Raw genomic sequence first — 12,891 nt, 5'->3', positions numbered from 1 at the left:
GCCTAATCATCCTGGCTCTAATGACCTTCTTGTTGTGTATGGCGTGCACAGCCTAAAGTTGTCGGACAACTTGTTCTATTTGATCTTATTTGATTGTGCATGCCGGGTTGATTGCATTTGTCGAAACAGGGCGGACCACGTGAAGGTTGCAATCTCCCACCCTGCTCTAATGATCGTACGATGGAATGCCATTTGACTAAAACATCATGAGCAACTCTCTGGGGTTACTAAAGAACCATGGGTCCGGCTACAGTCCCTGAGACACTGCACTGTGACTGTGACTGAGAGCCATAACCTGAGACTGCTGCCTTTGGTCATCCCCTGTAGACACATTCTCCACTCTCACCAGAAAGGAACAAACTCAGAAGAGAAATAAGTGTTTTTTCAATTTTAATTTGTGGTATAAACTCATAAATTAAGATACAAGTTGCTGGCCAGTTGGAGATAGGCGGAGAGTGATGGAGCATGTCCTGAGACCCGACACAGCACAAACAGGAGAGCAGGCAGAGTCCAGTGTTAACGGCAGGTCTAGCCGGTGATAGGTGTTCACTTGCTGGGTATTATCAGGGTGGCAGCAGCAGCAGCAGTTGTTGATGGAGAGATTGGTCATGCGGCACCTTCTTCACCAGCAATTGCACTGTAAACTCGCTGCAAGCACCAAGAGAGAAGGGCGATCAGCACATGGAAGCATCACTGGCATAGGACAAAACAGAACTTACCACTGCCACATTGTCCCATCACACACTCCCAAAGCATGGGTAAGACACACAGTCAAGCTCTATGTGGGTTGTAAATAGGGCTGCCAACTGTCCTGTATTAGCCGGGACATCCCGTATATTGGACTAAATTGGTTTGCCCCATACGGGACCGCCCTTGTCACGTATTTGACTGCTGCTACTCGGGTCGAGGGGACTGTCGGGTCGGAGCGCCGCTTCCGGCCCAGCCACACCCATCCCGACGTAGTGCAGCCCATGGAGTGCAGCAGCAGCTCCTCGCCCGTGGCCCCGTCGGTCGGCAGCCCGGACAGCTGTCCGACCTTCGGACCTTCGTTTACTGCCGACACCACCACCCCCCCTTCTCATGGCCGATCATCAGTTCGTGAGTTGGATGGGGAGCCAGACTTTGCGTGCAACGTCGCGTGGGCCAAAACTCCTCAGCTGGCCCGCCGGCTGGGCTGTGTGTGCAGTCCAGCACCCGGGCCAACTCATCATTCATCCAGCCACGGCCCAGTTGGTCAATGAATTGCCGTCGGGAATTTGTCACGGATTTTGACCTTTTGTCCCTTATTTGGGAGTGAGGAAGTTGGCAACCCTCGTTGTAAAGCCTGCAGCCAAGGACATTCAAACATTTATCACATCCCAAACAGACCCAATTGTCTCACTCACCGGTCTGATGCCTTTCATCCTGATAAGATGTGCTTAGCGAAAGCTGTAAAAGTAAAGAAACAAGATTACCACAGTTTTGTCACATTAGTCACAATAAACCACTGGTTTCTGCAGTTAATTCTCCTTTCCCACCTCCCCACATTCTCACTTCCCACACTCCAGGGGTTGCCGTATCACATCAGATCAGAGGAGGAGTGAGTGTGGGAGTGTGCAATGTGAGGGAGGGAGGGGCTGTAAAGCGGGTGAGCGAGGCGGGTGTGACTGGGTGTGAGGGAGGGACTCGAGTGGGGAGGGGGGGGCGTGAGAGGGTGAGGAGTGATGGGAAGAGTGTGAGGTGGGACCCGGGTACTGTGTTTGCCCACAGTGGGGAGGAGGAGGGGGGGACCTCAGGTCCGGACTTACCCTCATAGTTGATGCAGCCGTTGGAGTCCTCCTGCCCCACCATCAGCTGCTCCACCTCGCTCTCCGACATCTTCTCTCCTGTGGACCCAAAGTGCTCATTAGTCGAGTAGTTTGCACATGGTCCCTCTCTGCTGGTAAAGTTCAGCGGGAACATGGACCTGACTTTTAAAATTGGTTACATATTCCACAAGAGTCAAAGTAGCCGACTTCTAAATGTGAAAATATTGTGTTGGAATTTACGAGGCATTTAACGAGTTTCATCATTGAAATGCCATCTTACTGCATGTACTATTCAAAGTACATCCTCAAAGAATAGCAGCAGATTAGTCAAACAGTTTCCACAAACCCATGTGAGTTCTATTCTTTCCAATGTGTCCTGTTTGCTGCATCCTTTACAAATGTCTGCAATTTCTCTTTTTGTGTGCAGAAAGGAACTACAGATGCTGGTTTATACAGAAGATGGACACAAAGTGCTGGGATAACTCGGCGGGTCAGGCAACATCTTTGGAGAAAAAGGATGGGTGAAAGTTGGGGTCGGGACCCTTCTTCAGGCTGCAGTCTGAAGAAGGGCCCCGACCTGAAAGGTCACCCATCCTTTTTCTCCACAGATGCTGCCTGACCTGCCGAGTTACTCCAATACTTGGTGTCCATCTCTTTGCCTTATATTAGGTTGCCCACTGGTTCCCTATTTCTCACTGGATTTTCAAAGGGTGGAGTCACATATTGTATGTTATCTTCCAATCCACAGAAACAGTTCCAGTATACGTGGAAGGTGATTGTTCTTATAGGAAGCCAATCTTTCCTCCCTTGGTCATCACTTCAGGACTTCCTCAGAGCACTGGTCCCAACCATGTGCAGCTGCTTTATCAATGGTCTACTTTTTGCCAGTGGAAATGTTTAATGTCTATTGCAGAATGTTCAATTCCATTTGAAACTCCTCAACCAACGTGCAATGTGCCTGAATGCAACAAGATCTGCAGGACATTGGGTGGTGCAGCGGCAGAGTTGCTGCCTTACAGCGCCAGGGACCCGGGTTCAATCCTGACTATGGTTGCTTGTCTTTAAGAAATTTGTTTGTTCTCTGCGTGGGTTTTCGCCAGGATCGTTGGTTTCCTCCCACACGCCAAAGACATACAGGTTTAGTGGTTAATTGGCTTGGTATAATTGTAAATTGTCTCTAGTGCATTTAGGATACTGTTCGTGTGCGGGGAATGCTCGTCGGTGCGGACTCGGTGGGCCGAAGCACCTTGTTTCTGCACTGCATCACTAAACTCTAAAGTAAAACTCCAATTCAGGCATGGCCTGATAAACATTTGTGCTACACGAGCAACAACGATTGATCATCTCAAATACCTCATCTTTGCATTTAATGGCACTATTAACAAAGCTACTACCATGAATAACCTGGGGGTCAGCATAGCCCCAGGAACATCAATATTGTGGCTGGAAAATCAGGTGAGAGGCTGGGCATCCTATATGAGTGGCTCAACTCCTGATTCCCAAAGGCATTCCCAACAACTTAGAATGATAGCTAACCTACAGCAAGATATAGATCAGATAAGAGGTTGGGGAGTTTTGACAAAATGGAATTTAATTCTGACCTCGCCGACATATTAGGAAGTCAAATAGGGGGCTGGACATGCGCAGTAATTGGTACCGTACAAAAGAATATCGGTGAGCAGAGGGACCTTGGGGGTCAGGTACATAGTTCCCTGAAAGTGCAACGCAAATAAAAGGCATAATGCATGCTTTCTTTCATAGGTCAGGGCACAGGACCGATGAATTAGGAAGCTATTTGCAACTTTGCAAAACACTGCTTGGCCACACTTCTGGTCTCGACGCTAGAAGAAAGATATGATAATGCTGGAAAGAATGCTGAGAGGATTCACCAGGATGTTGCCTGGGATGGAACATTTAATTTGTTGTGTCTGGGGTCTATTTGTTTGTAATGTATGGCTGCAGAAACGGCATTTCGTTTGGACCTCAAGGGGTCCAAATGACAATTAAATTGACTGTTGACTGTTGAATTTATGAGTAGGAGGATGGGTCTGTGCTCCTTGGAGTGGAGGAAGAGGGGACATGATTTAGGTATGTTGAATGAGAGGTAGATCTCAGAAACATTTCCCGCTATCAGAGAGGTGGATAAAATGAGAGGACATAGACTTAGGGGAAGGAGAAAGAGATTCAAAGTAGATTTTTTTACCCAAACGGAATACACTGCCACAGAGTGCAATGGAAACAGAGTCGACAACAACACTAACTAAAGCTCTGGACGAGCACTTGAATCATCACGCATTGAAGGGTCAGGGCCGAGAGCTGTAAAATGGGATTAGTACAATGGGTGCCCACTGGTCAGTATGGAAGTGGTGGGCCGAATGGACTGTTTCCATGCTGAACGACCCCATAACACAGTAACACCATCAAGAGCAAAGCAGCCCACTCGATTGGTACCCTGCCAACCACTCTAAATATTCATCCCTGCACCTCTGTCCCCAATGAAGAATAAGAGAAGGCTGCAGGTTTCCCTTAGAGTCCAACAACATCCCGACTAGGAAATATATCAAGGTTCCTTTAATAATGCCGTGTCTAAATCCTGGAACTCCCTATGCATCACACTGTGGGAGCACCTTCACCAGAGGGACTGCAGTGGTTCTGGTGGGCTATTCACCAGCACCACCCTGGGGGTCATGGAATTTAATCCATCAATAAAAAATAAAAACAAATAAAAATTAAATCACTGGCTGGAAACCGATCATGGGTTTGAGTTTTGTAATGACAGGAAGCAGTGCAACCACGCTCAATGTCAGTAATCGCTTTTGAAAATCTTATTGTAAATCGTACTTGTCATATATCAGCCCGTGCCTGACCCATCGTTCACATCTGGCTGCTTGCAGTCTCAGCTGCTTCACATTCTGGGCAGATACAAGGCGCAACCATCAGCAACCAACATCAACTCTTGGCTTCATGACAGAGGGAAGGTTATGATGAATTCTGGCAAGGATTGCAATGCAGAGGGTGTCGTTATCTGCACAGATTATTGAAAGTGCCAGAGCTAGTTGAGGAAGTGATTAAAAAAAACCCAGGTTGTCTCACAAGTTCTCCTGTGGGTATTCTCCGGAGGTTCCCCGCAGACACTCCCCATCGTTAATTCTCCAGGTACTCCCTGAGGTTTAAGCAGCTGGCAAAGTATTGAGGGGAGATTGAATTAGATGCCTTGTACCGGGAAAGGTGAATCACTCAGCAATGTTTCACCAGTGGTTCTGGTTATGACATAGCCACTAGCAGAGCGCAGACACTGGCGGGGAGCAGGCACTGTACAGACACTGGGAGATAATGAGACAAGGAGGGAGTTAGAGGACCACTGCAGTCTTTCTGGTGAAGGTTCTCCCACAGTGTTGTATGGAGAGGAGTCCAGCATTTAGTTTACTATAGAGATAATTTTAGAGATACAGCGCGGAAACAGGCCCTTTGGCCCACCGAGCCCGCGCCGACCAGCGATTACCTACACACTAGCACAATTCCACACACTAGGGACAATTTACAATCTTTACCGAAGCCAGTACCTGGGGAAAAACCCACATGGTCACAGGGGGAACGTACAAACTCTGTGCAGACAGCACCCGTAGTCAGGATTGAATCCAGCTCTCTGGCATTGTAAGGCAGCAACTCTATCATTGCACCATCTTGCTGCTACCAATGATGATGATGGCACAGTGATATTGGATGTGAATATAGGTAGCATGATTGGTATGAGGGTGTCACAAACATTGGTGATGTAGTGGACAGTGAACAGGGTTGTTTAAAATTACATCAGGATGTAGATAAATTGAGACAATGGGCTGAGGAAAGGCAGATGCAGTTTAATTCAGATAAATGTGAGGACTGCATTTTGTAAGACAAACTAGGGTAGGACATGCAGCAACTGATAGAGAGCATTGTAGTAGAACAGAGAGATGTAGGGATCAGGTACATTGTGTCATGAAGGTGACAACACAGGCACTCAGGTGGTGAAGAAGGCATTCAGTAATCTTGCCTTCGTCAGCCCTTGATGTCTCCTCCCCTTCCTCAGCCCTCGGGCTGTCTCCTCCCATCCCTCCGCCTCCTCCTCCTCCTTTTTCCTTTCTTCTCCCCACCCCCCATCAGTCTGAAGAAGGGTTTTGGCCCGAAACGTTGCCTATTTCCTTCGCTCCATAGATGCTGCTGCACCCGCTGAGTTTCTCCAGCATTTTTGTGTACCTTCAGTTTGGTATTGGGTACAGGAGTTGGGGCATCATGTAACCAATGTACAAGATGTTAGTATAGCTACACTTGAGGGTTGAAGCACACAGTACTCCAACCTTCCAATGTGGCCTTTCCAACATCTTGTACATCAGTAACATAATGTCCCAATGTGCACAGTTCTTGTTGCCCTGCTATATGAAGAAATTCATTAAATTGGAAAGGATGCAAAAATATTTACATGGAGATTACCAGGTCTGGAGGGTTTGAGTTTAAAGAGGCTGGATAGCTTCCTGGAGCGTAGGAGGCTGAGGGGTGACCTTATAAGGGTGTACGGAATTATGAAGGGCATAGATAAAGAGAGTAACAACATTTTATATAGTCAACATTGGGGGGGAGGGGCTCTAAAACATGCTATAGGTTTAAGGTGAAATAGGAAAGGATTAAAGGGATCTGAAGGGTACCATTTTCCACATTGAAGCATATATGGAAGCAGCTGCCTGAGAAAATGGGAACAGCAGGTACTGTTCTGACATTTAAAAGATATTTGGACAGGTACATGGATAGAAATGGTTTGGGCCAGGGACAAGCAATTGTGTTTCTCTTGGTTAGGCAACTTGGTCGGCATGAACAGACGAAGCAGAATGGCCTGTTCCCATGCTGTATAACTCTATGACAGGCCACAGCAATGCTCTACTAATTAGATGCCCATTTGCCACGAACCACCCAAGAACTAGGTGCCCTCCCTGGGCTGTTGAAGGCTGAGTCTGCAGTAATAACCAGCGACTGGAACTTGACTGAATATGTTTGGAGAGAATTGTTGATCTCATCTATGGTCCGTGTTCACCCCATGGATGTTCCTTGTGCATTGGACAGGCATCAAGCGAGACTGGAGCTCGCAGGAAGTTCTTTAATGGATACATAAGATTTAGAAGACGTCCCTCCCACTAGACGCAGTACTCTACTGGTCCACGGACACTGCCAGATCCGTTTCATATTTTGTCTCTGATCATTATCCTCATCTATCAGCCTGTGGAATCCTCCCGTGAAGAACCTGCACCGACTGGCCCACCCCTGCCTACCCAGCCCGCCCCGGCCTAACCCAGCCCACCCCTTGCCCTCTCTGCCTCATGTACCCAACAAGACGTTCTGCTGCTGATTGGACGTTCACCTGGACCATGTGTTTCCTGACAGTGGGTGGGCCGCAGCCCACCATCACATCCACAGATCCCTCTCCATCTACTCTGCCTGTGGACTGGGTAACAGAGCGGCAAGCAATACTGGTAGGGATGGAACATTTAGGTTTCTGTCCATCTCCCACCCCCCCCACCCCCCCCCCCCCCCCCCTCCCCTCCCCCCCCCTCCCCTCCCCCTAGTGCTGTCTGTGGTGTAAAAGAAACAAGTAGATAAGTGATTCAGCCAATTGGGCAATCATGCTCTGGGACCCTTGTGAGAGGAGTGAGCCGAAAGGGGAAAAGATGGAAGATGCCAATGAGTGTGGTTCGCTGAATTGTTATCTGCAAGGAATACGGTAGAAGTCATTAACCAGTAGAAATGTAAGCTCAATGCTGGAACGCTCAGTAACACACTGGGCCTACACCCGGCTCCAAACCTACTCACCCAGCGTTGCAAGGACGTGGCGAAGCTCGGCCCCCATCACCGTGCCGTCCCCTTCCTTGTCAAAGACTCTCAAACCTTCTATAAAATCTTCCAAAGTGCCCTGGTCCTTGCTTCTGGAGATGTGTTGCAGCATTGGTAGAAAGGTCTCAAAGTCCAACATCTTCTGGTTCATCTCTGTGTGGGGAGGCAAGCAGAAGTTCGGGCTGACCGCTAGGGCAGCTGTAGATAGAATGGGCTGTGGACGGACCATGGAGCGGTGTTGGTCTTGTGTCCATTGGTGAGGCTGTTCCTGCACCTGTGTTCATGTATGTGCCCATTTGTATTTATCATTTAATTTAGTACCTTTACCCCTCCACCTTTGTGATCATAGGTGTGTAGATACAGTACATGTGTGTCCATGTGAATGGGTGTTTACTGTTCAAACATGTGTTTATCTTATCCCCCATTCCGTCTCGTCCCACATCCATTTGAGTTGAACTGGTCGCTATTGCCCACACTTGGTGTCACGGCTGGTTTTATTACTGCCAGCGTTGGACGGTGGGTTGGAGGGTCATGATGGACGGGTGCTGCACATCCCCGAGACTGACCTTCCGGTTTGGGTTTGTCGAGCAGCTTCATGACCTCGGCATTGGTGGGGTTCTGCCCAAGGGCTCGCATCACATCACCACACTGGGCGTAGGTGATCTTCATCTCACAGGACGGGGTCCTGTCGAAAAGGGCGAAAGCTTCCTTGAATTCTGAAAGTGGAGGCAAGAGGAACGGATTGGAACCATAGACGTGAGAAACATCAGACCACAATACAGAGCTAAACCTGAGAGCTGGCTACAGGGCCAGGGTACTGGGAATGGTCCAGCAATTAGTGCAGGTATAGGGATGGTATAAGTATAAGCACAGGTAGTGACGAGGTAACATATAGGGACAGGTAAAGGGGGGTGGTACAGGTATAGGGACAGATACACATACAAATGTAGGGACAGGAACAGGTAGAGTTTTAGGAACAGGGAAGGTAGAAGTATTGGGGTAGAAATAGGGGCAGGTACATGTATAGGGCAAAGACACAGAGAGGGACAGATAAAGAGACAGCTGCAGGAACTGGTATAGTGGCAGAAATAGGTACAGGAACAGGTAGAGATAGAGGCTGGTACAGTTATAGGGGCAGTTTCTGGTATAGAGACAGATATAGGGATTGGGGCAAGTGTAGGGTTAGGGACTTGCCCAGGTATAGGGACAGATACAACTAATCAGAATCAATTAATATTGATATACTTCAGAATAAAGCATGCAGGTACGCAGTCACAAGAAAACAAACAGGTGTCTATGCTGTGAATGAACAGTAATTAAATAGACAAACTCAGCTCTGCCAACACATCAAACTTACGGCAAGTAGAGGAGACAAGATCAGTTTCACTGGGATAGGAATCAGAGAGTGAATAAAGTATGATCCTGGGTGCTTCAATGTAAGGAATGAGGTCAGTGTTAGATGTCAACAATATCAGGATTGGGGCTCTCCCCGGTGGCTGGGGTCAGTGTCCAGAGCAGGAGTCAGGGTAAATGTCTGGGGCTAAAGCTGCAGTCCTTGCTCAGGGTGGGGGTGTGTGGTGGTCGAGGGTGAAGGTCGGGGGAGCAGGTCAGTAACCGGACAGAGGTCGAGCTCAGCGTTGGGGTTGGAGTCACTGCCTGACATCAACTCACCTTCAATCTGGTCGTTGCTGAATTCAATCTGAAACAAACAGAAGGGCAGTGTTACATTGCGAGGAGCAATTGGTGTTCTAATTTGGTGTTCATTTACACTGCATCTGCTTTCCTATCCACCCCACACTCCTTCATACTTCACACACCAAAACTGTCAGAGCCTCTGCCTGGAGCCACACCACTCTGAACTTCTCCTTCACTCCCAGCGTTTCCCTAGCTCCAGCTCTTTGCAACAAGCTGCTCATAGTTGACTTTCTTTGAGCTCTTCACCTGTTCTTACTCAGTCCCTCCTCTGATCTGAAGCGCACCATTTTACTTCTAATGTATAACTGTTACGAGTCATACAAGCATGGTGACTGGATCTTCAGGCCAAATTGTCCATGCTAACCAAGATGACCATCTATCCTTGTTTCATTTGCCCGCCTTTGACCCATTCATCTCTAAACCTTTCCAATCTAAGTACCTGTCCAAATGTCCTTTAACGTGTAATATTGTAGGTGTTAGCTAGAGTACTTAAGGTGAACATCCTGCACTAACGATAGAATGCCCTACGGACACTAGAGAAACCCCAACACAGCAAAATCCTCCAAATTCACTGGACGGGTGTGTGAACCTACATCTGTGTTCTCTCCCAGGGCAATATCCCCTGGGGATTCTCAGTTGGCTAAGGTGGGCAGCAACGCCCATTGTTTGCCCAATACCAGACTCTATGGGAAAAGATTACAGGTGGACAGAGAAAAGAATCAAGGATGGGTTCAAAGCATTTAAGAAGGAACTGCAGATGCTGGAAAATCGAAGGTACACAAAAAAGCTGGAGAAACTCAGCGGGTGCAGCAGCATCTATGGAGCGAAGGAAATAGGCAACGTTTCGGGCCGAAACCCTTCTTCAAAGCCTCCTGCCGCATCCCTCCTGATCACTGGGAATCCCTGCTCTCTGACTGCTCAAGCTGCAGAGGAAAGCATTCGCTATGGACTGTGGAGTCTTGCAGTCTAGTCCCTCACTGGCCTCAGCCGTGACCTCAAAGGTGGAGACCATGTTACATTTCTCAATAACCCAGATGGCAGATGTTTCTCACCTGCACTGTCCCCGCTCTGGGAGCACGTGATGGGAAACTGTAGCCATTCTTCACTATGTGCCCAACCTCTACTGTTCATTATAATGTATCAAACTATAAACCAATTACAAAGTATCAAACAGAAGATGAATGGTATATAAAATCATAAGGGGCACAGATAAGGATAATGGCCAGTCTTTTCGCCAGGGTAGGAAGAGTCTAAAACTCGGGAGGTGATGTTTAAGATGAGGGAGGAAAATTTTAAAAGGGGCAATTTGCTCACACAAGTTCACACTGATATACAGAGGGATTTTGAGATCCAAGTCTGCAGCTCCCTGAAAGTGGCAACAGAAGTAGATAGAGTGGTAAAATATGGCAAACGGCGTGCTTGCCTTTACCGGTCGGGGCGTTCAGTGCAGGGGTTAGGAAGTAGGGGTCGAGTCTGAAGAAGGGTCTCGACCCGAAATGTCACCCATTCCTTCTCTCCGGAGATGATGCATGTCCAGCTGAGTTATTCTAGCTTTTCGTGTAGGGGTTAGGAGGTCATGTTGCAGTTTTATAAAGCACCGGTTAGGATCCGTCGCAACTCCGACCCCGCTGTCCGCCCGCTGTCTGGTGACCGGACAGCGGGTAACAGCTGTCGATGCCACATGAGCGAGGACTCAGTCACCCCGGCTGCCCGTGGGGCCGCTCGCCCATTGACCGACAGCGGACACCGGCCCCCGGCAGTCCCTACCCCACTCTCCGTCCCCCTCCGTCGACCAGTGGAGGCTGTGATGAGATCCGGGTGAGATGCGTTAACACCGTGAAGGGAGAAGACAGAGTGACGCTGTTTTCGCGGGCGGAGAGGTGACACATCAGGGGGCCACACACACAGTGCGGCTCTGGCAGAGACGCAAGCGGGCCCCGCGGCTCGTCCCCGCACTGGCCGGGCTCTGGGGGCCACTGGCCGGGCTCTGGGGGGCCACTGGCCGGCTCTGGGGGGCCACTGGCCGGGCTCTGGGGGGCCACTGGCCGGGCTCTGGGGGGGCCACTGGCCGGGCTCTGGGGGTCACTGTCCGGGCTCTGGGGGCCACTGAGAATAAGCGGCGGGAAGGTCGCGGAAGTTGGTGGTGGGGGGGAAGGGGGTTGGTACTGGGAATGAGGGGGGACACGGTGGGGGGTGTGAGAGAGACCGGGGGACGGGGGGGAGAATGGGGATCGGTGCCCGGTGTCGGCCCCGTGGGCAGCCGGGGTGCCTGCAGCTTTGTCCTGTGGCTGAGCCGTCGGGGCCGGGAGACGCCCGCTTCCCGCAGCCAGCGGTGCCCGGACAGCGGGGATGGAGCCGGGTTAGACCGCAGAGAGAGACAGACGGCGAAGCGGCGGGGAGGGTGGATCACGGACGCCGGCCCGATGGCTGGAGGCGGGGGGTCGGTCCCGCAGTATCGGCCGCTGCCGCCGCCCTGGACCGAGACAATAGCGGAGGGAGCGGAGCCCCGGAAAACAGCGGCCCGCGACCGGGCACTCACTCACTCACTCACTCACCCGCACACTCTTTGGGTCGAAGGCCGGCTCCTTGGGCGGCTCTGGTTCCGCGGGCGGGGGAGCGGGCTTGGCGGCTTCCTTCTTCACCTCTTTTTTGGGGGCCATGGCGGAGGGAGCGGAGTCTGCAGCGGCTGCGGCGGGCGGGACGAGCCGGCGAGGCTTATATATACGGGAGCGGGGCGGCGGGCGGACGGGCGAGCCGGCGGCGTCTGACTATAGATGGAAGCGCCGAGCATCCCCCGGGACCACGGCTGAGGGGGCTGACGGGCGCCTTCTCTCCGCTCCGCTCGGCTGCTGCTGACACAGGGCGAAAACAGAGTTGGCCCGGCCGGGGAGAGCGGGAGTGGAGTGGAGTGGGGCGAGGGGTGGGGTTTGAGGGAGGGGAGGGACGGGCTGGGTGCGTTTTATTCAAAAAAGAGGAGGATTTGGACAGAGGGCTCGAAGAATGGACCTGACTTGATTGATGAGTACGGGTGTCAGGGGTTATGGGGACAAGGCAGGAGAATGGGGTTAGGAGGGAGGGAGAGATAGATCCAAAGATACTAGAGGAGCTTCTAGTAGATCCTCTAGTATTTTTGGATAGATCAGTCATGATTAAATGGCGGAGTAGACTTGATGGACCGAATGGCCGAATTCTGCTCCTATCTCGGTCCGAGCTCAAATCCCCGAGACTGGGCCAGGGACACAATGCTCGCACCTGCCCCCTGTCCACTGACCCCTTCACCTTGTCCCCATTGACCTTTCCTCCCACTGATGGAAGGTTCACATTTGACCCATAGACCACTGACCGTCGACACCACCGACCCATGTCGCCACTGACTTTTTTTACCCTATCCCCACTGGCCTCTCTCCCAACTGATAGAAGGTCCTCATCAAAGATCATCTTTGGTCCTCATTGTCCCTCGTAGATCACTCGCCACTGACCCTACGACCTGGTTCCCATTTAATCCCTGCCACCACAACTCTCCCTTCCCCCCGAACTCACACCCGTCTCC

At 50.6% G+C, this 12,891-nt stretch overlaps 1 protein-coding gene across 1 annotated transcript; it reads right to left on the bottom strand.

Moving 5' to 3' along the window:
- Positions 1-373: 373 nt before the first annotated feature.
- On the bottom strand, positions 374-12,256 carry myl4 (myosin, light chain 4, alkali; atrial, embryonic). Its single transcript, XM_055657113.1, has 7 exons — positions 11,897-12,256; positions 9,318-9,345; positions 8,213-8,362; positions 7,626-7,799; positions 1,788-1,865; positions 1,386-1,428; positions 374-648 (listed from the first exon to the last, which is right to left on the bottom strand). Exons 1-6 carry the CDS (start codon positions 11,999-12,001, stop codon positions 1,400-1,402), a joined length of 564 nt encoding a protein of 187 aa, XP_055513088.1. The 5' UTR covers positions 12,002-12,256; the 3' UTR covers positions 374-648; positions 1,386-1,399.
- Positions 12,257-12,891: the final 635 nt, after the last annotated feature.

The sequence above is a fragment of the Leucoraja erinacea genome, chromosome 27 (genome assembly GCF_028641065.1).
Source record: "Leucoraja erinacea ecotype New England chromosome 27, Leri_hhj_1, whole genome shotgun sequence".
Lineage (NCBI taxonomy): Eukaryota > Metazoa > Chordata > Chondrichthyes > Rajiformes > Rajidae > Leucoraja > Leucoraja erinaceus.
Note: the sequence above shows the minus strand (reverse complement) of the source record. Positions and strands in the feature narration are given on the sequence as shown.

What these genes read in the sequence shown, in the direction of transcription:
- myl4 (XM_055657113.1), bottom strand. Translation starts at nt 12,001, where the DNA reads ATGGCCCCCAAAAAAGAGGTGAAGAAGGAAGCCGCCAAGCCCGCTCCC. An exon ending in CGACAAACCCAAACCGGAAG is followed by an intron (nt 7,800 to 8,212) that starts GTCAGTCTCGGG and finishes CTCCCCACACAG; the next exon opens with AGATGAACCAGAAGATGTTG. An exon ending in CGGCTGCATCAACTATGAGG is followed by an intron (nt 1,429 to 1,787) that starts GTAAGTCCGGAC and finishes TTACTTTTACAG; the next exon opens with CTTTCGCTAAGCACATCTTA.